This window comes from Mobula hypostoma, chromosome X1 (assembly GCF_963921235.1).
Source record: "Mobula hypostoma chromosome X1, sMobHyp1.1, whole genome shotgun sequence".
In the NCBI taxonomy this organism is placed as follows: domain Eukaryota; kingdom Metazoa; phylum Chordata; class Chondrichthyes; order Myliobatiformes; family Myliobatidae; genus Mobula; species Mobula hypostoma.
Window position 1 is genome coordinate 34,875,423 of NC_086128.1, and position 25,955 is coordinate 34,901,377.

Below are 25,955 nucleotides of genomic sequence, written 5' to 3' on the forward strand. Positions count from 1 at the left end.
CTTGTTTCTGTGGAGTGAGGGGAAGAAGTGGTCTGATGGGCAAGGTCTAATGAGTACTCCAACAAGGGGTGAGCATTCTGAGTTGGTATCAGCCCTTACCTCCCTAGCGAATAAATAGCAAAGTGCCCACGTGCAAAGTCCCAGTTATCGTAGGCTGAGGATGTTCTCAGAACGCCCACCCCCAACGGGGAAGAGGAGTATGAGACTTGGGTGAAGCAGACCTCTCAGATGCTGGATGAGTGGCAGTGCTCTGCTGACATGAAAAGACAGCGACTGGTAGAGAGTCTGAGAGGCCAGTTGCTGACGTAGTGAGATTCTTAAAGGCACAGATCCCTTTTGTTACTTCCGTGGGCTACATTCAAGCGCTAGAAAATGTTTTTGGCGCGACGGGAAGCCCAATGGAGCTTATGACAGGGTTTTGGAACATGTTTCAGGAGGAGGAGGAGAAACCTTCCACCTATATTTTTCGGCTAAAGAGGCAGCTGAGTTGTTTGCAGCATGGGGGGGGGGGGGGCATTCAAATGGCTGAGGTGAACCAGTTAAGAATGGATCAAGTGGCAAAAGGTGCAGTCACAGGACATGATCGCTTGGGGTCTCTGAATATCTCTCTCGTTTGTCAAGTTAATCAGAGAAGTAAGAGAGAAAGAGAGAGAATGCGATGGAGACACAGGAGGTCTCTGTTAGCAGGGTACAGTCCTCGGTAGTAGTCCCCTTTGCTGAAGAGACTCCTGATAGCCCAACCCGGGGTTGTTAAGGTGCTCTGTTCGAGAAGGACGAAGCTTCAATTCTTGTGGGGACAAATACTCCTATTGCGAGGAGGCTAGCAGGAGCCAGCAAGGAGAGAGTTGGAGAGAGCTTTCTGAGAACATTGTCCATTCACCCTGTGTTCCGAGCTGCTTTTGAGGAAGTGCGTGGCTGCACTGGGCTGGATGATGAGCATAAACAAGGAACTGAGTGATATACCTAGTACAAACCAGTCGTGTTACAGCCTGGGGAAGTAGTTAGAATGATGGGAAACCCCAAATTTCCCGGAATGCCTGATGCCGAGGTCATCTTGGTGGATGCCCCAGGAGACTACAACGAGAAGTCATGCTTACCTGCTGGGGTACCGGTGAGACCAGAACTGCAGAAGCCCTCGGTTGTACATGTGAACAGGATAACAGTGGTCATCAGGAACACTACGGAGAGGGAGGTCACCCTCAGGTGGGGGATGCCAATGGCGCACCTCTTTCTGGGGACAGTAATGTCTAGTGTCCCTGTGAGACAAAGCTGGGATAAACTCTCTCCGAAAAAGTGAAAGTTGACTGCCAAGTCATTCAACTTTGGGGACTGCCTGGTACCTGCAGGTTGGAAGAGGAGGTCGATAGAGAAGATGTTGAAGCTGGAAGATGTTTTTTCTACTGGTGAGTTTGATGCAGGTTGTTCCAAGACCACTCGCCACACCATCTGGATGACAACAGGACACCGCGTTCAGAGGAAGGTCACGGCGACTGACACCTGCAGAGCTGGAAGACGTTCGGCAGCATCTGCAGAAGCTGAAGGAATCTGGGATCACCAATGAGTCCAGAAGCCCCTATATGTCTCCAATAGCAGTGGCCAGGAAGAAGAATGGGAAGGTACGGATGTGCGTGGACTATCGGACTCTGAACAGGCGTACAGTCCCTGACCAGTATACGGTCCCGAGAATCGAGGATGCACTGGCCTGCCTGAGTGGTGCAAAATGGTTCAGTGTGCTGGACTTGAGGAATGGGTATTATCAGATCCCCATAAGTGAGATTGGCAAAGAGAAGACGGCATCCATATGTCCAATGGGATTCTTCCAGTTTGAAAGGATGCCCCAGGGCATATTGGGAGCCCCGGCAACTTCTGAACTTGCTTGCTGTGTTGATGAACCTGGATGATCTCACAGTGTTCGGGTCCACCTTGGAGGAACATGAAGTGAGGCTACTGAAGGTGCTGGGCTGCCTGAAAGCTGAAGGGTTAAAACTTTCCCCGGACAAGTACCAGCTCTACAACACTGCAGTCTCACGGAATGGAGTAGTTACTGATCTGTCTAAGATAGAGGCCATGACCACATGGCCAAGGCCCCACATTGTGAGTGCTTTGCACTCGTTCCTTGGGTTCTGTGGGTACTATCGGTGGTTCTCGAAAGACTTCTCTAAAGCGAATTACCCTTTAAATCAGCATCTGTGCGGTTACCCTCCCTCAGGGAAGAAAAGGAGGAGGACGAAAGGAGAGGATGGTAAAGGTCATCTTAGCCTTCGGAGTGAGATGGGATGTGAGGTGTGAAGAGGCCTTTCAGTTGCTGATGAAAGCCCTGTGCTGACTTTTGCAGACCCCTGTTTGCCATATGTATTGCATACAAATGCCTGCAGAGAGAACTTAGGGGGTGTTCTGTCTCAGGATCAGGGCACAGGGTTGAGCTCTGTCGCATTTGTCAGCCGGAGTCTGTCACCCTCTGAGTGAAACTACCCCACACTCAAGTTGGAGTTCCTGGCATTGAAGGGACTGTGGTGAATAAACTAAGTGACTATCTATATGGTGCCAAGTTTGAGGTGAAGACAGACAACAACCCATTAACTTATATCCTGACCTCGGCAAAATTGGATGCCACAGGCCATTGGTGGTTGGCAACTTTGTCTGCCTATGATTTCAGCCTGAAGTACCGGCCAGGGAGTCAGAACATTGATGCCGATGCTTTGTCCCAACGTGCGCATGAAGGGCTGGACAGGGGCGGAGAGTGTTTCTGCCCCTGCAGTCAAAGCCCTGTGCCAGTTTTCCATCACAGGGAAGGCAGAGGAAAGACAAGGGCAGAATCGAGCAGTAGATTTGGGAGCTTCTGATGGCGCCATTCCACAAGCTCTGAAGACAAAGCAGTTGCCAGAACTGAGTCCTGGGGAAGTGGCAACCGCTCAGCGAGCTGACCTGTGCATAGGCACCATTTGGTCAGTGGTTGCGGTAGGGGACATGGCCCAAACGGACAAGATGAAACACTCTGCAGTGTCTCTACTACTGAGAGAATGACCCAGATTGGAGTTGAGGAACCAGGTCCTATAGACGCTCATGTCGCCTCCGGACAAGTCTTGGTGTTCCCAGCTGGTTCTGCCTGAGAAGTATCGGAGGATTGTGTGAAAGTCACTGCATGATGATTCTGGTCATTTGGAGGTTGACAAGACCTATGGATTGCTCAGAGATCGGTTCTACTGGCCCCGAATGAAGCTGGTGGTCGAAGAGTACTGCAAGTCATGCAGTCGATGTATACAGTGGAAAATGCTACCTACAAGAGCTACTCCATTGTCCCACTTGCAAAGCGCAGGGCCACTGGAGCTGGTGTGTATGGATTTTGTGTCAGTAGAGCCAGATGCCAGCAACCTGGCAAATGTCTTGGTCATTACGGATCACCACACCAGATATACGCAATCTTTCCCTACTGAGGATCAGAGGGCGTCCACAGTGGCCAAAGTGTTACGGGAGAAGTATCACACGTATCATGGCCTCCCCAAGTAGGTACACAGTGATCAAGGATGGGATTTCGAGAGTAGGCTCATACATGAGTTACTGAGCATGCTTAGAATCGAGAAGTCATGGACTATGCCTATCACTCACAGGGTGATCCCTAGCCTGAGAAGTTTAATCAGACCTTGCTAGACATGCTCAGTACCTTGAAGATCAGTAAAAAGAACAAGTGGAGTCAACATATTTGACATCTGATCCACCGCTACAATTGTACACAGAATAAAGCTACCGGGTATCAGGTATTACCTGATGTTTAGGCATGAAGCCAGGTTGTTCATTGACCTCTGTTTTGGGACTGGCAGTGAAGATCTACAACAGAAGACTTAACTGAGGTATTGTCTGATACGAGAAGGGAGCTGAAAAAGGCTTATGCTGCCAAGCAGAATCGAGGAAATAAAAGGAGGTATGATCAAAAGGTTACATTCTCCCAACTAATGCCTGGGGTCCTCAAAGAATTTGGAGCTACCTGGGAAGCACAAGTTGGACAGCTACGCCCTATGTAGTGGACAGTCAAATGCCAAACGTACCAGTTTTCCAGGTGAAACCAGAGGATAGGAATGGGCCTGTTTATATTCTCCATCAGAACCACCTTCCACCTCTGGGGCAAGAGGGATGTGTTGACCCAGAGCCTGATCTGGACCCTACCCCTAGTAAGAGGACTCTGTGGCCAGTTGGGGGAACCGAAGGACCAACAGCAGAAAGGACTACACAGGACCTCTCTCCTGAATGTGATACGGACTCGGAGGATGAGGAAATGGGGGTGTTGTATATGCTGCTCTTCGCAAACTCTCCAATAATTGATGAAGAGATTCCCAACCTTTCTCACGCTGAGGCAGGTGAAATGGGAGGAACCAGCAGTGGACAGGCAGGTTTGTGATTAGAAATTGACAGGAGGCTGGACTCTGAAGTAACTGGATGTGAAGGCGAGCTCAGCCAAGTGACGAGGGGACCTGAGTTGTCGGGAGGAATCAGAATCAGGTTTATTATCACCAGCATGTGACGTGAAATTTGTTGACTTAGCAGCAGCAGTTCAATGCAATACATAATATAGAAGAGAAAAAGATAAACAATAAACAAAATTTAAAAAAAAATAAGTAAATATATATTGAATAGATTAAAAAACATGCAAAATCAGAAATCCTATACATTAAAAAAAGTGAGGTAGTGTCCAAGGCTTCAATGTCCATTTAGGAATCGGAAGAAGCTGTTCCTGAATCGCTGAGTGTGTGCCTTCAGGCTTCTGTAACTCCTACCTGATGGTAACAGTGAAAAAAGGGCGTGCCCTGGGTACTGGAGGTCCTTAATAATGGACGCTGCTTTTCTGAGACACCGCTAGTACCTAAGATGGAACTGACTAGATTTGCAATCCTCTGCAGCTTCTTTCGGTCCTGTGCAGTAGTGCCCCCCCACCCCCCGCCATACCAGACAGTGATGCAGCCTGTCAGAACGAGTTATAGACAGGGAGGGGCCTCCCCAGGTAGACAGGAAAGAGCACAGGGAGTCTGAAGCTGAAGAAGTACATGATGGGGTAAGGCGGTCCCAAGGAGTCAGGAAAGCCCCAGGCAGACTGGCCTATGTCGCAGTGGGGGAACAGAGTGTGGCACCTATCCCCTTAGTGAGATACATCACTGCCCTGCATATCTGGATTAGACTTTGTGCTTTGTATGAAGGGGGGACAAATTATCTCAACGTCATGAGGACATGACTAATTTTGGTGGGGGTAGAATGTAACACCCTGGGAAAGGTTTCACTGCTAATGTAATGGTCTTTCTGTAGAAGCAGGGTTTGGGTTATGGTTAGAAATAACGGGTGCTTTGAAATGTGAGCCGTCCAATCAGGGGAGCAGGTTTTTGTGTTGTGTGCCTGACACCGGTGTGAGCTGGAGTCCTTAGTTCAGCAGGAGATGAAGAGAGAAGATGCTGGAGAGAACTGGTCGTAGGATTTGACCCAGTGGGGGACCGTGATTCAATGGAGCAAGGTGCCAAGGTCGAATGAGGATTTGTGAAGATGAATTTTGGAAGGAATTGAGCTCCAACTTGTGCACGTTTGACTGTTTAATTATAATGGGCCCTTTTTGTTTTTTTTCTTTCTTTACTGACCCTTTAGTTAAGATTTATAAATATAATTCCTTTAATTGTATGCGTTGTGCTGTTTGTTGTTTCTTGGCACTGAGTAAATTGTATGCGTTGTGCTGTTTGTTGTTTCTTGGCACTGAGTTGTAACAAGGTAGCAAATAACACAGCATCCACACAAACCAAGGTTTGGGGAGAGAGAGCCGTCTCAAACTCACAGGTTTGGCGAGACCAGACAGTGTATTCCCTCGATTTACGCAGCCAAGGGAACCAGGGCGGTTTCAGTTGCAATTGCGGATGGCAGGCTATTGCCATTGAAACCCAAGGCACTGGATAAATTTATGTCTGCATTTGAGAACACTCATTTATTTTCTGGTTTTCAGGTGCAGACAAAATTCAAGTTCCTCAAGCTAGTTGGCTGAATGACATAATACTATGGCCAAAAATTAGTGATAAACATTCTCTGACTTTACAGTAACTATTAAGTTCAGTGCCATATATTGTTTTCTTCTTATTAAAGAAGCATACATAATAAAAGTTCACTCCTGTATGTCCCTTCAAATAGAGCTGTATAATGAATTGTTCTAAATGTACTTACGGATCAAAGACAAGGCGTGTAATATATTCTTTTGGCATTCGTGGCAACTGATGAGAGAAAACGTTTTGCAAGCCAACCAGCCACATCATTATTTTCTTGTTTGATCGCTGAGACAGTGAGTTTCCTATGACATGAAATTCAATGACACCTCGCCGTTCCTCAAGACGTGCTGCTTCATCACGAGCTGCATTTGCTGACAACAGATTTGTCTGAAACAGACCCAAAAAAAGTTGCAGTGGAATTATCAATGATAAGCTTAAATGGTTTCAATTCTTCCTGTAGAATGAATGAGCTCACCATATTGCATGCCAAAGTCTGTTAGAGTTCTCATGCAGATTGTAAACAAAAAAACTGCTGTCCTAATTTAGTATTACATAATTAAATAAATATTCATGAAACAAGTTATGGGGCAGATTCAATTTATCTTTGGCAAAGTTTGTAAACCAAAGATCATAATTCTAAATTATAATTTCCTACATGTCAAGTCTTTTCCCTCTAGAAGTGAAACATACGGAAGTGAGTAAAAGGATCAAGTACCTTGAACCTCTGTAATCACAAAGGATTTGATGGCAAGGAACAAAATTTTGCTAAGATTAATTAAAATTACCACACTGCAATATCAGTCTATATATAAATAATCTTCAGCGTGTATTTTAATCCTTAACTGAAAAATTAACCCACCTCTGGACCTAGCATAGCAGCTGGATCTGTGATTGTCAGCATTACTTCATTAACCAGCTCCATAGGAATGTCACCCATCACTCGTATTCTCTTTGCATCTTCTAGGGTCATGGTGTCAGGCAGCTTCCTTTTCTCTCCTATAATACAGTTACCTTAAAGTACAGTAAACCAACTGAATTATTCAAGATGAGGTCACAGTAATTCCCACATTCAGTCTTGTCTTGCTTGGGTTAACTCTGCCTAGCCTAAATTCACAATGACTTTACTACCATCATTGTTACTTCCACACAAAATATGGAGTATCAGTCGAGATTTCTAGTCCTGGAAGGATATTATGCAAAGACCGACTGGGATCAATTAAAATGCTTCCAACTACGAAATGTCTTCCAATTGTCATAGCTTGGGTTTGTGCTGATGCAAGACCTTGACTTGAATCGACAATGGCTCTTCCTGAATCCAGAATTAAAGCCCTCCAGTGGCTGCAATAGGCTGTCTGCATGAAGCCTACTGCTGTAAAGACTCAGGTGGAAAAACCATTGACACCATTCAAAACCAATCTCAATAAGTCATCCTGTCCATAGCAAAATAGGTAATGGACAAAATATTCAAAACAAAAATCCTTTGGAAGCAGGACATTTGAATGTTTGTTTTATAAATCAGTCCATGTGGTGAACCCCAAATCTATGTTAAGTTATTCAAGAAAATGAAACAGAACAAAGATATAAGAAAGGATAAGGAATTGAGTGATAAGCAAAAGATATTCTGCAGATGTTGTAAATCCAGAGTAACATATACAAAATGCTGGACGAACTCAGTAAGTTGTGTGTGTGTGTGTGTGTGTGTGTGTGTGTGTGAAGATGTGGATGTGGGTGTGTGTGGGGGGGTGGGTGTGTGTGTGTGGGGGGGGTGGGTGGGTGTGTGGGTGTGCACGCACGCATGGATGTATGTGCGTGCGTGTGGATGTGTGTGTGTGTGTGTATATATATATATATATGTGTGTGTGTGTATATATATATATATATATATGTGTATGTGTGTGTGTGTGTGTGTGTGTGTGTGTGTGTGTGTGTGTGTGTGTGTGTGTGTGTGTGGGATGTGGATGTGTGGCTGTGGTATGTGGATGTGTGTGTGTATGCGTACATGTACGTGCGCGCGTTAATTTTGCTCTGCACATTGCCAGAAGTTAAAACAAGTTGTTGCTTCCCTGGATGTTAATCACAGCAACTTAAATGTAACCCATTAGAAAACCCCGAAAGATCATTTATCAGGGATTTGCACTTCCTCTACTATCAACATTCAAAATTCTGCCCTCAAGACACCACAGTGAAAAATAAATTTCTGAACCATGATATACTTTTCAGCAGTTATAAATATTTCTATGAAATAGAATGCTGAATTACAATAGGGAATACAGAATGAATAGAGGGCTGATGCCATCGTGTGTCAAGGATGCATTACTACAATTTTTGGAAAAAAAACAAAATGTTATGGACAGCTTGGTTAAATTTTGCAGACCTAATTAATTCTTTATCACATCAATTGTTAGATAGTATTTCATGCTTATTCCTGTCCATTTGTTAAATTAAACAGCAGATGCTTAATTCAACAAGTTTCAAAGTGGCTTACATTCTCACAAATTTAAATTGCCTTTCGTATCAATCTGACTTCAGCGAGTATTCTCCAACTAAAATAGAACTTAAAAACTCAAAATAGACACTACTCTACTGCAAGGATTCTAGCATCACTTTACCTGAAAAGTGTTAATAATGCAACCACAGTACAATGCTGCTAAATTTTCCTGGCCTATCGTGAGATTTGAAAAGACAGATTACAGCATGCAGCAATTACCTGGTGCTGGTTCGGAAACCCCCATGTCAACACTGATGGATGCTGGACTTAGGGTACACTTGATGTTTCTACTCGACGGAGGATGACTAGGCACTGGAGATGGAGTAACAGCTGAAAACAAAATATCGGCAACTTTTTTTCTAAATACAAAGTTTTGTACATCCTGCATTAACACAAACAAAAATGCAACATGACCTGAAGTCCAACCTACATCAAGAGATGCACACTCAACATACAAAAGAAGACAGCCTGTGAGCACTTTTGTATATCTGCACTGCAGTTCTAGCTTCAAATTAGTATGGACAAAGTGCATTAATCCTTTGAGGACTGAAGCAGCATTAAAACACAAATTTATATCAGCTATTAGCATGTATTTGAAAAAAAATGCAAATAATGGAAATTAAAAAGAGAAAATACTAGAAATACTCAGGTCAGAGCACATCTGTGGAAGAGATACAGAGTTCACACTTCAGATCAAAGAAATTGTCAATACAATCAGGAAACTAAAGAGGAGGGAGTGATTGGGGAGGTTGGGGAGAGAAATGGAAACAAGTCAGGACAACAACAAATTTATAAAAGCACAGGCAATTGGAGAATACATTAATGAATGTTAATACTAAGGAATACAAATTTTCATATCAAGCATGCAAATCAATTCACTGTTGAAATTCTCTTTAATCTGATTCTAGATGTTTCATTACCTCCGTTGGAAGCACAAACTCTTTTTACAGTGAGACATTTTCAATTTCACACACCAGTTATCTCCTGACATCGCTGAATGAGATTACCAGCTAATGCTAAATTAGGGACAATTTCATGCTCCAACCCATAAACTGAAATGCTCGGGATATTCATTGACAAGATCCTCAGGATCTTAAGAAAGCAGACCTGCAATGACTATTGATACAAGAGACAGCTACCTGGCTGTTGTCCCAGTTGCACTCCCTCTGAAGCAGATAAAGTGAAATCAGAATCCCAGATTGGAGAATTCAGCCCATAAATCTCCTCCTCTAGCATTGACAGGAACCTACACAATGAATTGAAATTGTAGATGAAATCGAGCCACCAACAGAGGTAGTACAGCTGCAACACTGGGGAGACAATTACTCATTTTAAAAATCATACTTTACAAGCTAAAATGCTTTATCGTACAGGTCAATATAAAAACTTCAGCTAAAGTTAAGAAAGCAAGTTAAGTTAGAGGAAATTTACAACCATCACACAATCAAGTTCATACAGAAACTGGCTTGCTTGGAATAAATGTTTCAAAGTAGATTAACAAATAATCAACTCATTGACATATGTTTGATGGCCAGGAGTGAAGAATTGTTCAGTTTTCCAAAAATATTATTCTGAACTAAACTCAGTCAAGCAGAGTGTCAAGTTGTAGAGATTCTCCACTAAATGGCTTCCTGCTGGAGCTGACGTGCATTCAGTGAGCCACATAAATTGCCCAAGTCTGCCATAGCTATTTCCGCCGAGGAATGCCTACACGACGAACTGGAAGTCAGCATCTAATTATTTTCCAAAATATGGTTTTATATGCCAGTTATTTCCAATTTTCCCCCCTCCCCAAGCATCTTGAACATTGAAAGATTATGTGGGGGTGGGGAATAGAGAGAAGGGTGGGAAATGTTTCCGGGGCTGTTTCAAAGAAAAACTGTTCCGAGGCTGTTTCAAAGCGAAGCTGCTCCGTTGCAGCTGCCTCAATATTAGTGCCAGATTATCACTTCTTTCACAAGCAAATGCTACACCAGTCTTGAGGCATTAAATTCTTACTTTGGAAAGTGGGTGAGAATAAGTGTTCGCTTCTCAGGCATCAGCTTGTCCTTCTCCACTCTGAACTTCTCGAGTAGCTGTCGGCGAGTTACTGTGAAAATAGAACGAAGCAGCGTCCGCCCAAACACTTGTGTGGTTTCATACCGAGGAAGGCTGTCACAGCTTTGAGGGACATGACAGTAGCAGAGCCACCTTGAATACAAGAAAAACAGAAAAGAAAGATGAAAGCAAACATGAAGAATGTTACCCTATTTACTTTCATAAATAAACACTTAACTTCACCTGTGACAAACAGGATAACAGACAAATTACTCCACGATCATCAGCTAGGTACACATACAAATTAGTGCAGTGGAAAGTGAAAAAGACTTCAATGTGTAACAGAGGGTGCTTTTCTATGAATGATGCAGAGATGGCATTGGATCTGACTAAGCAATGTTATAAGTACAGTTGTGAGTTGTGAGACTTTGCTGGAATCTTCATGGGCTTCATGCTTCTGATTTCTGTGGATGCTCTTTTGAAGTGGCCGGAGGTTATACCAATGAAGTCAACCACCTCAGCAAAGACTGTCTTTGCTCTGAGGACTACCTTCGCCAGAAACGGCGTATCAGGACAAATGGAGAGTGACAACGGACCACAATACACGTCAGAAGAGTTCCAACTGTTCATGAAGGAAATTGGCAGCAGACACTTCAAGACAGCTCCTCGCCACCCAGCAATGAATGGGTTAGCTGAAAGGTTTATCCAAACATTAAAGTGATGGACAAGGAGGACATTTCTCTACAGCACAAGGTGGACAACTTCCTTTTTGTGTATTTGAACTCTGTTCATGTGACGACAAATCAAACACCTGCAATGCTGTTCATGAACAGGAATCTGAGATCTCACATAGACCTCCTGAAACCAGATCTGCGGAAGGAAGTGTAGAATAAACAGTTCAGCCAGTTATCAAGTGAAGCAACCAGGAGCTTTGAGATTGGACAGGAAGTCCTAGCGCGTGATTACCAAGAAGACAAGTGGACTCCCAGTAGGATAACTACAAGAAGTGGACCACTGATGTGTACAGTGGATGCTGGAAATCAGACATGTGGACCAGATACTGGATGCTCAACCAAAGAACACACCAGAGTTGATTGCATCCAACAAGACGGACACATTACAGTCACCAGACTTGCCTCGCAATGATGATGTCACTGACAGCAACCTGACACTGGAAACAGAGAACGCTGTCTTAGACAAGACAGCTACCAAACCTGATGCCACTCCACAGGACCAGAGATGCAACAAAAATGCTATCATTAACAAGACACCTGCCGACCTTGATGCCATTCCACAGGTCCAGAGGCACTAACCTGAAAGAAGCAGAGTGCCACCCAAAAGACTGAATCTTTAGAACTGTGAAGTCAGTTACGGACTGTTATTGTAAAAGCATGTTTATTTGGAATATGGGTTTATGAAAGGAAAATTGAATGTTTTGTACATATACAGTTTTATGTTGCATAAATCTAAAGGGGGAGGAAGTGTAATGTATGGATTTATTTCTTTTAGAGCAATGATCCCTCTCCTTAGCTCTACGTCCTAAAGTTCTGTTGTCTGAGCATGAGCTGTTGTCTATTCATGCGCACTGTTCTCTCTCACTCTCTTGTTGAATTGTGAATACACCAGTTAAAGCCATCTCCCACATGCGTGTTTTTATTTAATTAATATGTAGTTGTGCACAGACACAAGTACCACCTAAATATTCATTTCCCATTTGAAACAGTCAGGCACCAGGGATTCCAATGACTTGACATCAAAGTTACACTATTTCAAGGACACTAAGAAAATTACTCAGTCCTTTCCTGTGTGTACCTGGTAATCTCCTACTGTGATGAATCTCAGTCTGGCATTGGAATGATGTGGTCTGCCCACTGGAATTAGGTGAGCATATTTAGAATACAATTACTTGGGGTGTTATTCTGGAAGTGAAAAGTGACATGGGTTCAATTATCCTGCCAGTGGAGTTAAGAGAATTTTCCAGGAACAGAATTGATAGGATTTCTCCAATCCTTTAAGATACCTGGTGCAAGTAGTTCTTGTCTCCAGTGGGCAAGAATCACTGGGGCCCAGTAGTCTATGTTCCAGTTTTGAAGTCTTGATCCTCAAACTCTTTCTTTTATTAGCCAAAAGCTGAACTGGTGCACTTAAAATGCTGCCTTTGCTGAGAGAAGGTTACTAAGATGATGAAAGTGGTCGATATTTTCCAGAGTTTTGTCATGGTCCTTTATTATTGGGGGGCCTGTTTTACAGAGGATGTTTTTGGGTATGTTACGCATGACACCCAATCTCTCATTCTTTCAGTAAAGAAAATGACAATGACTTGAGTCCTGATGCAGGCTTTTGGCCCAAAGTGTCAGAAATTTCTTTCAATTTCTTTCCTTAAATGCTCCTCAACCCACTAAGTTCTTCCAGCAAATTGTAGGTCTAAATTCCAGCATCTGCAGTCCCTTGTGTCTCGGCAATAACTTGGAAGTCACCCTACAATAAACATACACACAAAAACCACCTGGGTACTACAGCTCAATGGTAAAGGTTGGAGTGACTTTGCCTCCTGAGTGGAACAAATATAGGTTGAACAGTTTCTCATTTGCCTTGTAGCATAGCTCTCCTCCAATGGAAAGACAGTTGTAGCTTCATACAGTATTACGATAAGGAAGATTGAAACAACTATTGGGGCAATAACTAGATGACTGGACTTGTAGACGAGGCTGTCAAATTTGTCAACAACATCTGGAAGGCACCACAGTGATGTTACAGTTTTGACCATCTCCAAGAAAGAAAACGAATCCAGTTGTGCGAATTACAAAGAGGTCTTGGTGATGTCAGCCACAGAGAAAATAATTGCAAACTCCCCCTCAAACAGCTTCTAAAACTGAAGAGTCACTTCCTGAATTGCACTGTTGATTCCATCCAGTTGGAGGCACAATTGACATGATTTTCACCACATGACGACTCCAATTTTACCATATCACAATTGCTCAAGGTTCTGGTGAGATCATACATGGAATTCTGTGTACTGCTTTGGTCTCATGATTTAAGGAGGGTGATACCTACCTTGGAAAAAGCTCAAAAAGTGTTCACTAGGTTAATTCCCTAACACTGGGGTCGTTTTCTGATGAATGGTTGAACAGACTGGACCTATACTCATTGAGCTTAGCAGAATGGAAGATGACCTTGGAGTCAAATAAAATCATAGAGAAATAAAATGGAATCAAGCCTTTGGCCCATCCAGTCAACTAGGAACCACCTATTGACAGTAATCTTGCATTATCTTACTGAAAGATACAATATTCTGAGAGGACATAGTAAAGTAAATCAGGAATTTCAGAAGGATGTGAGGGGCAGGGGTGCGAGATGTGGTGCATTCTGGGAAATGTTGTTCCCCTTTTGGGAGAATCTTACTTAAAAAGGATCACCTAATGAAGAGAGACACAAGGAAGAATTTCTTTTCTGAGGGTTATGAATTTTTGGAAATGTTTACTGAAGGAGCACTGTGAACATAATCTCTAAAAACTAATAAAAATGCATTGCACTAGTGAGTTTACAGAGAAGATTTAAAGGTATGCAGCAAAGACTAGAAAACTGTAGCCACTAGGAAAACTGCATAAGCCTTTGGAATAGAGGTTATGGAGAGCCTTGTGTGGTGGTGTGAAAATTGTAAAAGCTCCAAGTAGGAAAAAGGGACCAATTTCCTTTACCAGTTGATTTAAAAACCAAGCAATATTGATTTTAATCATTGATAGGGGGAATTGGAGGCAGGATGGGGAATTTTTTTCCTCACCGATGCTGTAAAAGGTATGGAATGCAATGCCTTTAAGAGTGGTACAAGCTGAAACTCTCATCACATGCTAAATACGTCTATATACATTCAGAGGCCACTTTATTAAGTATCTCCTGTACCTAATACAGTAGCCACTAAGTGTATGTTTGTGGTCTTCTGTGGCTGTAGACCATCCATTTCAAGGTTTAACTTGCTGTGCATTCAAAGATGCTCTTCTGCACACCACTGCTGTAACACATGTTTATTCAAGTTACGATCACCTAGCTGTCAGCTTGAATCAGTCTGGCCATTCTCCTCTGACCTCTCTCATTAACAAGACATTTTCACCCACAGAACTGCTGCTCACTAGATGTATTTTTTTGTTTCTCGGCACCATTTTCTGTAAACTCTAGAGACTGCCTTGCATGAAAATCTCAGGAGATCAGCACTTTCTGAGATTCTCAAATCAACCGGTCTGGCACCAACAATCATTCAAAGTCACTTAGATCACATTTCTTCTCCATTCTGAAGTTTGATCTGAACAACAATTGAACCTCTTGACCATGTCTGCATGCATTTATGCAATGAGCTGGTGCTATGTGATTCGCTGACTAGATAGTTGCATTAACAAGGTGTACATATGTTCCTAATAAAGTGGCCACTAAGTGGATAGGTACCTATCAAGTACTAGAAGGCTCCTTTCTGAAAAGCACAAACAGTGGGCTGAATGGCCTCCATTATACACTAATCATTGTCTGTAATTAATGTATAAAAGGCCAAAGTAGACAATTTCTGGATTATAGGGAATCGATGATTGTGGGGCATCGACAGAAAAAATAGAGCTAAATCAACCACAAACTTGCTGAATACTGTAAAAGGCTTGAGGGACAAGTTCTCTGCTATAATTGTTTACTTACATTGAATTATGATACGGTCATGTCAACTAATACACCTTACCATAATCAAGTTAAAGAAAAAATATTAAAAATTAAAGCCATATTTCTGCGAAATTGACAGCTGAGAAATACTAAGTTTATCTACAAAAACGAAAACTATTCCCATCAAGCCTTTTAAATCTTACCATTTTAAAATAATTTTTTAAAATTCAAAAGGATGAATTAGAAACAAAGCAACAGTTCCCAATGAGCACTTGGAAACAAAGATACCAGACTTTACACCATGTCAGAAGATATAATAGTTTCCTAACTCCCTCTCTGTCAGACCATAGCAGGAGGTCATGCTGAACCTACTTACACATCCAAGGACACCAATTAAACTAAAATGCCATGCCTCAGACAAAACCTTGTACTTATTTTGCAAAATTACCATACCCCATTAGGTCTTAGATCATCCTTCTCGAATATACCCATGTTAAATAAATGGTAACCATAGCAGTTTCATTTCTGACATCAATCAGGGCAAAACCAAAATCAAAAGGTTATAGGAAAAAATTCTGCTGAAACCATACTTACCATGATTTAATAAAAACTTCACAGTTCAGTCAATTTAACCCTTTTACAAAGTTTCTTTCCCTTATATTAACAGTCTTTTTTATTATATAGTAGAACAAAAGGAAAAAACAGTGAGAGAACCTCCTCATAAACCAATTTGTGATACTCCAATACCTGGTATAATTAACTTTGTACGCATCAAAATCTTCATTCTGGGACCTCTGCCGGAATTGAGAAGGAGTTTCCAGTTTCCAGTAGTTCAAACAAAGCAGAAACATTTTGGAAAGTTCATACATAATCTGCTTTTCTTTGGCAGGAATGTGGCTGAATTTGTACTGAACAAAATTTAGAATTCCCTGGTAGAAACAGAATATTAAAGATTTAAATACAATAATTATGATACATTTATATTCATTTATTCTCAAGCCTTCCCCCTAAAGCAAAACTTTCCTTTTGTTTCCCGTTCTCTGGGTGATATTACATCATCTTGTGGAATTGGTAAGACTCATTGGGTTCAATTTTAACTTCTGAGGGTCCAGAATGAATAATTTAACTACCAGCAAAAATATAATAAATTGAGCTATTTTGTAGCCTAGAGCTCATTTATAAAGAATAATTTATCTGACAGACTCAGTGGATAATCCACCTCCACCCCCCTCCCACTATTCAAGCTGATGCAATACTAGTTTGCCCAACATCTGCTTCTACTGCGACAATATAAATATCTGAGTAATAATTAAAAATAACAGACTGTTATGAATACAAACTGAAACTAAAGTACATAACCAAGACCAAATGTTTGGTGTCAAACTGAAGGAGTGGAGCACATTCAGATCTGTTGGCTTTTGATGAGATAGTAAACCCAGGCTGAGATAAAGATACCAAATAATTCAGATTGCTGGTGTGCCCCAACGTATAATCCAATACGGTTTCTTCATTCAAGGTCATCAAATCCAGAGGCTGTTGAAAACTACAAAGGCTACCATCTTCACTAGATTAGCAAAGAAACAGCCAGAATACACTGACAGCTTTATGTATAAAACTTCAGAGAATTGTTTTTAATTAATGCTAGTTTTCTATGCTATAAATTTCTGTTTTTACTTTTTAATTATTTTCACATGTCCCTAATGAACAGAGACATTTGCAAACAGTTAAACTGGCTCTGATAGCACAATTTGTCTGGGCAGTCTGTGGACTGAGCTTTGGGGCCCACACTGCAGCCCTGTTGCTCATGGTTCACTGCAATGGGCAGAAGATCCAGAATAGCATCTGGCCTCAGGAGACTCACAGCCACAAAATGTGTGGCAGTGCAGATGGTGCCAACGATGCATGGGCTTTCAGCAGCTTGGGCTTTTAATGAAACCTTTCCCATCCCTATTACTGTACTTCATGCTTACACAGTTCTGAAAATCTTTGCTATATCAGAGGTATATGATAAGCAATATACAAACTCATTTTCTGTACAAAGTATGGCATTCATATCTCCAGCATATCCAATTCAGATGTTCCAACTTTGGTATTTCCTACATCCCTAACTCAACTCCTGTCTGTAAAGTTCTGACTTTTAAAACTCAAGCGCTGAATTATCCGAGTATTACTTTGCTCATTACCATCCCTCCCTCCACCACCACCACAATGTGGAGACCAACACAGAAGAGTCAAAAAGGGAGAAATTCATAGTTAGATTGAAGATGTCCAAGTAATGATGACCAGATCAGAATTTGATGATCTGGTCTAAAGAACCAAAGAACAAGACATAAAGTTTGTAATTATTTCCTTCTTCACTTATAATCTAAACTACAATTTCACTTAAGTTTCTAATATTAAAACCTCACCTGTTCTATACTTGGTTTATCAAATGGAGGGCTTCCCAACTTTTCTTCCACAACAGGACGTACCATTTGCAAGATACATTTTCGTACAAGCTAACAAGAAAGAAGAAGTGTCAGCTACTTATCTTTTTCAACATGCAGAAGAATGATTAAAATGGGGTACATTTTTAGCTTGCAAAACACATTGCACTGAAATATTTCAGTAGCTGTAAATGTTGCATGACTTTCAAGCTCTCAACACTATTATTGTTATAGTGTTCCAATTGATTGTCAATACATAAATTGTGCATTTCTCAATGTACAATAACAGAGGAAAAACAAACTCATTGGGTTTGATTAGAGACCAGTGGTTCCCAAAGTGGACAATATTAACCCCCTGTGGGCTTCTAAAGGGCAATAAAGATAAAGGGGGCGTGGAGGGGGGGCACTGAGTAGCAAGGGTAGGAGCTGAGGGACTACAGGCTTAATTTAAGAAATGAATGCTTATTATAAGCATCTATTCCTCAGAGCCTCATAATTGATTACAATGATCCTGTAATCATCTCATCGTTTGTTAACCCACCGTTGTCTTAGACTTTGCTCAAAGCACATTATAGTTGTTGAAAAGCAATATGACATATTTGTATTTGGCATATCATGATAAATATGGACTAAAGAAATCACATTATTTCCAAGCCCGGTCCCTACATTATTGTCATTCACTACTGTAGTACAGTGTAATCTAGTACGATTCCCATAGTCTAATCAGGCAGTGATGCAATTCCTATGAATTAGGATATGGCGTTCAATGAGGTAAAGTTCAGAATCTGCCCTTTCAAATGGTCTTGACCATTATTTCTTCAGCCCACAGCCCAAACAAGATATCACTGCCCCACTTCAGGCAGAGTCAGGCTTTGCCTGACCTATCACAACATCAAAACTTCACCTTTATTGATCGCAGCACTTGTGGTTGGACTTGAGACAATAGGCAATTGACCGTGGTCGCTAATCCACAATAAAAATGGCAGAAGCAGCCCAAGTGATAAAGAAGTATAGTCAGTATAGCATGGATTTATACCAGCACCAAGCAACTAACAGCAGCTGGTGCGTCTGTTGTGTAAAAAGATTTTTCAAATGAGGAAAAGAAACTGTGCAGGCTCCTTGAACATTTGAAGAGAATATACTCTGATAAAGCAAATAAGAACTTAACTTATTTCAGTCATTTCGTGAAAACTTTCAGAAACAGAAAACACTTCAAAACACGTTTGCCAGCACTTCACAACAAAACAGTGATAGTTTGTGTGCTTCATACAACATTTCATTGCTCATTGATGAATCTGGGAAGCTCCATTCAATTGGAGAACTAATTCTACCAGAAGTAAGGGAGGCTCTGAGTGTGGATTTGCATAAGCCACCAGACCAAATAACACTGGATAACAAAAATTTTGCTTCCTGAATATTTTGGGTGTATCTTATGGATTTCGGGCTGCTGATCATGAAAATCACCATGAAATTTCCCAATCACACACTATTTAAAAAAAAAAATCGCCTGTATTTGTTATTTCAATTCATAATTCAAGTCAATTAAAATGTTGCCCACAATGTAAATTGATAAGTTTTCTATCTTGTCCAGGCATGGCTGGGAATATTTAGGCAGAGTGGATGCTGCATGGAGGGCAGGTTTCATAAAGGCTATAAAAGCATCTCACACACACACACCATCCTCTACACTGTGTTTACACATATATCGGTTTGCAATCCTGTTGATGTGCATGCTCTACATGCATAGCATATTGTGTGTACTCATTATAAAAAAAATAGTTGTATTTTCAGGAGTATTTGTCATAGCAAAATGTTTCGCCAATGTTGCAACAGCCATGATACTTTCTGTTATATTTGTGTGTGGTGAGTATATGCTTAAATCTCAAAGACAGATCCTGACTTCTCTTATTAAGAAAGCCCATGAGCTCTACTTTAAGTGTAAAATTGGCAACGAAGACAAAGCCTGGGCTCCTTACATTTGTTGCGCAACATGCACTGTTGATCTTAGCGCTTGGCTCAGAGGTACTCGGAAGTCAATGCTGTTCGCTGTCCTGATGATTTAGTGAGAGCAGAAGGATCGTGTGACAGACTGTTACTTCTATCTGACTAGTGTGTCTGGTTTCTCTGCTAAAAACAAGAAATCCATTGAATAGCCCAATCTCCCTTCAGCCATGAGACCTGTGCTGCATGACAATAATCTTCCAGTACTGAAGACACCAGAGACATGGAGTCTAGATTTGGCAGACGAAGATACCATGATGCATGAGCTAGGAATAGAAAATGACACTGATGCTGATACAGATTTTGAACCCTTTCTATTGAGTAAGCCTCATCTGATAACTCAATCTAAGTTAAATAACCTGGCCAGAGACTTGGGTTTGTCAAAGGCAAAAGCAGAATTACTGGGTTCAAGACTGTAAGGATGGAATCTGCTCTCACCAGGCACAAAAATTTCTGTGAAGGATTTTGATATTTGAGACAGATGTTTTCAGAAAACTGATGCCAAGACTAAGGAAGGCATTTTTGTTGGTCCACAAATCAAACAGGTCATCAATGACAGGTAATCGCATGGAAGGCATTCAAGGATGTTGTTGAAAATTTTCTTGGCAACTATAGAGCACCAAACCACGTGCAGCTGGTTGACAACATACTTCCAGCAGACAAAACTACGAAGTGCATTTTTGCATTCCCATTTAGACTTCCCTGCAAATCTTAGCGCTGTCAGTGCTGAGCATGGCGAAAGGTTTTGCCAGACAAGTGTGGTCATGGAGAAATGGGATCAGAACAGGAATCCATTAATGCTGGGTGATTATTGTTGGGCATTTAAACAAGAAGTCTCAGAATCTGAATACAAATGAAAATCATCAACAAAACATTTCTAGCTTAGCTGAATTATTGCAAAGTATTAGCAACGTTACGAAATTAAGTGCAATAAAAATTAATTTTGTTTCTCCAAATTCCTACATAATACATGTATTATATGTATGTATACAATGTAGTTATGTGTTCAGCTTCAAGCAGTCTATCATAACCAAAAAAAATTCTGAGAAGCAACACTTTCTAAAAAAAATTTGCTGCCCAGTGTAATTAAAGCAATTCTGCACAGTGACAACTCTGTTCAAAGGCGAACTGACAAAATGTCTGAGAATGTTGAAGACACATCATGCCACATACTTGATAAAAGAATTTGCTTTGTAGTTGGATGAATCAACTTTGCCAGGCAACGAATCTTTGCTTTTTGGTTATGTTTGCTTCATAAAAGATGAAAACATGGTTCAAGAGTTGTTAATTGCAAGGGGACTAGAAACAGGTAAGAAGAGGGAGTCAATATTTTGGGTTGTTGAACAATTTTTCAAGTACATTATGTTCACCAACATTCTTGCTTGTTCAACAGATGGGGCACCATCAATGACACGACATCACTGTGGAGTTTATTAATTTCTTTAAAAAAAGATGTACCTAACATATTTAGCATTCACTGCGTAATTCACAGATAACACCTTGTTGCAAAAAAGTGATCGGTTACACCAATCATTAAATACAGTTATCACAGCGGTAAAAAAAAATTAAGTCCCATAGGCGCCATGGTAGCATAGCAATTACCACAACACTATTAACGCTAGGGGCAGAGTTCAGTGTTCAATTCTGATGTCATCTGTAAGGAGTGTGTAGATCCTCCCAGTCGAAAGATGTACTGGTTAGGAGGTTAATTGTCATTAGTCATTGCAATTTGTCCCATGATTAAGTTAGGGTTAAATCTGGCGGGGTGGGGGGTGTGTCCACAGGTTGCTTGGTGGTGTGGCTTGAAGGGACTATTCCGCACTGTATGTCTAAATAAATTCTCGAAGGAGGGTGGTAACACAAAAAAGTTTGGAAACCACTGGATTAGACCATTAATATATTTGCCCAAAATAATTTGTGTTCGGGATTACAAAGTCACATATCCTACAACAGGAATTTTCCAGAATTTTTTAAATACTTAGCCAAATTTTGTTTTATTTCATTGCCCTCATTAATAATACACTGCACAAATTTCAGCTTTCTGACATGAAATTTTTTTTCATTTAAATTACAGGATACAGAATAACATCAATAGCTCTCAAATCCTACATTTACATCCATTTTTATCATGAGTGTTTAAATCTCATTCAAGCCTTCTTTCAACCTTTTCTCCCTAGACCAAAGCATCTACTTCATGCGTCCAGAATACTAAAATTCATCTCCTTTCCCACTAATAATCCTACCTTAAAGTAGGGACAAAAACTAAACAATATCAGATTTAAACTTAATTCCTTTCTTTTCCACACATCAGAATTTCCAAATCTGTTACCTCAAACAGCTCTTTGAATTCTGACTTCATTTAATTTCAGTCCATTTACCTCTTGCCGTGGCTCAGCAATAGCTCTCTAATCAGTTAAGTTATAAATTCAGTTATCAAAAAATACAAACAGATCTTCTAGGCTGAAATTTCAAACTACTACTGGGGTGTGCAAGAAAACTAAGTCTTGAACAAGCTCTCACATCTATCTTAAAAACGTGCTGCAATACCTAAACACTACAGTTCATCTCAGCAAAGGACAACATTTATCACTGAAACAAGAGCACATATTTTGTCATTTATCATTGCCGTTTGTGAGACATTGCCACATGAGCACAACACCTTACTTTGTATCAGCCACTGCACATCAAAAAGGAACTTCTAAGTACTTCCTCAGACTAAAAACAATTCTGGGTCCTTCTTCCCCTGTCCACCCCCACCTTCCTTAAATAGAAACTAAGAACAATGTTACGTACATGCATACTCATTCAAAAACATTCAATATTTCAACAAATTAATGGATAATTATGGATTTATTTTAGCACCTCAATGTATTAATTGCTAATTTTTTTTCATATATACACAAATCAATTCCCGCAACGCACTGGTGTCATCACGGTGTACCCTGCGGATTTTGCAAAGGAAGCTGAGCACGAACACTTCTTTCCAAGTTAACAAGAACTATTGTTCTATTTTTTCAGACCATACAAATAATATTAGCCAAAGCATTGTTTTACTTAAATTAGACTTACTTTGAAAAGATAAAAATACACTTGTTTGGTATCAGTGTCCTCCTCTTGGTGAACGGACATGAACAGATTCTCCACATCCACCACCATCCCAAGTAGTCTGTTAATCTCATCTTCAGAAACATTGTCCAGGTGAGAAACATGGTCTGCTAATGGTCAAATAAATTACAAAATATCACAAATCCAAACATTAAAGCTAAAAAAAAGTTTGTTCAGATCTCTACTATTGTAAAACTAGATCTTATTTCAAAAAAACAACTTCCATTTAATTGTCATGTTGCGACTTTTAGAATTCAATCATCCCATCTAAGGAACACCCTCAATGCTCCAGCCAGCTTCAGGTACTTCATCACTGAACTCCCTTCCATCAAACAATCAGGATATGGGGATACTCAATGATTACACAATGTTCATTCCTATTTGCACCCCCTCAGAAAATGATTACCTGTACTCCTTATGACTTAGACAACATTCAGATATTTGCAGATACAACACTGAAGTGTCAGACTATGGTCATCTCCAACTAAAGAATAAGCACCTAGCCCTGACATTCAATGGATTCACCACTGTCAAGTCCACTATCATAAATATTCTGAGGATCACCAATAACCAGAAACGCAAGTGGTCTAGCTACATAAATACTGTAGCTACAAAAACAGATCAAAGGTTGTGTATCCTGTCAAAGTGAATAACTTTGTACCCGAAAATCTTTCCACCATCTGAAGGGCTGAAATCGGGATTGTGATGCAATGTTCTCCACTTACTTGGATGAAAATAGCTCCAACAACATTCAAGAGTCCAATTCCACCCACAACAAAGCAGCTCACTTGATTGAACCTCATTTACCACCCTCAGCATTTCTTCCTTTGGTGTACTATTGATGGTCCGAGTAACTTCTACAGAATGCACTACTTACTCACTTTGCACCACCCAAATCCTACTACTGAGAAGGATGAGGGCATGGAAACACAAATGTCTACAATTTCTTCTCCCTCATGTCACACACCACTCATATAGGAAGCATATCACCATTCCTTCAATTCCACAAAGTCTAATTCCTGGAACTCACTCCACAGCAGCACTGCCGGGGTACCTTCACCAGAAAGACACTGTAATTCACCAGTCTCCTAAGGGGAGTGTAGAAGCCATGCATCTGTTCTCTATCTGCATTGTATTCTGTGTTGCGCATTTATTATGGTAACTAGTCATGAGTGGGATCATGGTAAAAGCGAAGGGAATAAGTCACATATCTGTGCTTTGTTCGTCACAATTTGTAGTCTCTAGGAACCAGAGGTTGCATCTTTTGCTGACCGCTGAATAACGCTCCATCACACTTAGCTTACACTTGCGTACGCTCAAGATTGTATGTTTGCTATTTGCTAATAAAGGATTGAATACATATCCTCGACTTTTGGAGACAAATCCGTATGGTCACCTGCAGCGGCAATTGTTTTGGTTTTGGTCTGGTCGCTACATTCTGTCAGGAAGTTTTCGACAGTTACACCAAACGAACATCAGCATTCGGACGTGTCCGTGAAATTAGAAACACTGCAGCCTAGAGCAGCTTGTGGCAAGTAACGGCCTTTTGTTGGCTCATGCTGTGTGTTTTGGTTTGAAACACAGTTTTGAATGGTCCAATTGGGGACCAAAAACTGAAAGTGGTGTTTGCCTGACTAGTTGAACCCTTCTGTTGAAATGCTGATTTGAAGTACTTCCACTATCGAAAGCTGAATTGAATTGCTGCTGTTTTGTCTGGGTCGTGCACTTGGAAAACAACACGAGTCAAGTTGGAAGCAGTGACTTTGAAGTCAAGACAAGATAGAAAGTAAAGAAACATATGATACTGAAGATCAGATTGCTGGAGGAAATGAAAATATTTATAAAGCCACAGAACAAGCTGTGACTATGTATGAAGCTGAAGGCAGCGCATCTAATGTGCACGCAGCACGTTCTATTGCTAGCAGATCGTCCTATGCATCTGATACCTCATCAGCACGTATTAGAGTGGAGGCTGATTTAGCTGAGTTATACACAAGATAATATTGAGGGATAAACACGCATTGGAAGAAAAAAGGGAACCGCTTTGGAGAGACAAAGAACAGTTAAAAGTGCTAAGGGCTTCAAGTGCTGTGGGTGCTAAACATGCTCCAGCAGGACAGCTGTATGGTGAGAGTTCCTATGTTGACATGGAAGAGAGAAAATCCAGCATACTCAATGTCAATGTGGATACATTTAAGGCATAAATGTCTATGAGCCATGAGTTTGAACCCCAAGGGACAGTTCAGGGTGTTCACTTTCAGCCTGTACCAAGGAGGCACTCTGAAGCTATGCCATATCCAATAGCACAAGCTGCTTCTGAGGACATTGATTTACAGTATGATGACACTTGTGTTATAGATGATAATGGTCTAAATGCCACACTGAACGCCATAAAGACACAAAAGAAAATAACAAGCATAGTCATGCAACAACACCTCTGCCTAAAAGCGAGATTCAAATCTTCAATGGCGATCAAGTCGCAGTATTATTCATTCATGAGGGTTTTCAAGAATAACATTAGAGGCAAGATGGATAATTATGGTAACCATCTCTATTTTCTTGAACAGTTCACTGGAAGTTACCCTAGAGAGCTTGTCAAAAGTTGCCATCCAGTTGGCCCAGAGCAAGGATATCTAAAGGCCCAAGCTTTACTACAAAGACACTTCAGTAATGAGCACAAAATTGCTGCAGCCTACATGGAAAAGGCTCTTTCATAGCTACGTATCAAATCAGAAGACATGAAAGCTCTTCAAGATTATAGTCTTTTTCTAAGAGGTTGTTGCAATGCCATGGAAGACGTGCAGGACATACGTGAGTTGGACGTGCTTGCTAATGAGGATTGTTGTGAATAAACTGCCTGATAAACTTTGGGAAAAATGGAGATCGACCATCTATAGATTGCAAGAAAGGTACAACCGTAAGGTTACTTTCACAGATACTGTTGATTTTATTGAAAGTAAAGATTGCTACACACTCAGTGTTTGGGGAAAAAAATATAATGCTACATTGCCAGCAGTAAGTAAAGGTGTGAACAAAACTGGATCGCAAATTTATTCTCAAGCTAAAGGAAGCAGCTTTGCCATTACTGTAGCTACTCTGGAAACTGAAGCCACACCTGAGCCCGGAACTGATGAAAAGGGTACCGATTCAAAACAAGCCGTGAATAAAGCAAACACTGCAACGAGTACCACCCTGGTATCTAACGGCCTTATGGAGGCTGATGATCATGACTGTAAACTTCTTATAATTCCA

The 25,955-nt window shown here is 41.0% G+C and overlaps 1 protein-coding gene across 3 annotated transcripts in view; it reads right to left on the reverse strand.

Annotated features, from left to right (window-relative positions):
* The window catches only part of kat2a (K(lysine) acetyltransferase 2A), a 67,870-nt gene that overhangs the window by 34,105 nt on the left and 7,810 nt on the right, over window positions 1–25,955 (reverse strand). The window contains exons 3-10 of one of the 3 annotated variants that reach the window (XM_063037167.1): window positions 22,668–22,813; window positions 17,580–17,669; window positions 15,919–16,100; window positions 10,495–10,686; window positions 9,636–9,742; window positions 8,716–8,826; window positions 6,868–7,004; window positions 6,187–6,395 (exon numbers count right to left, since the gene is read on the reverse strand). In XM_063037167.1, coding sequence (XP_062893237.1) covers window positions 6,187–6,395; window positions 6,868–7,004; window positions 8,716–8,826; window positions 9,636–9,742; window positions 10,495–10,686; window positions 15,919–16,100; window positions 17,580–17,669; window positions 22,668–22,813 — 1,174 coding nt within the window. Of the gene's footprint in view, window positions 1–6,186; window positions 6,396–6,867; window positions 7,020–8,715; window positions 8,827–9,635; window positions 9,743–10,494; window positions 10,687–15,918; window positions 16,101–17,579; window positions 17,670–22,667; window positions 22,814–25,955 lie in introns of all 3 variants that reach the window. The other 2 variants (XM_063037169.1, XM_063037168.1) reach the window with 2 other exon arrangements.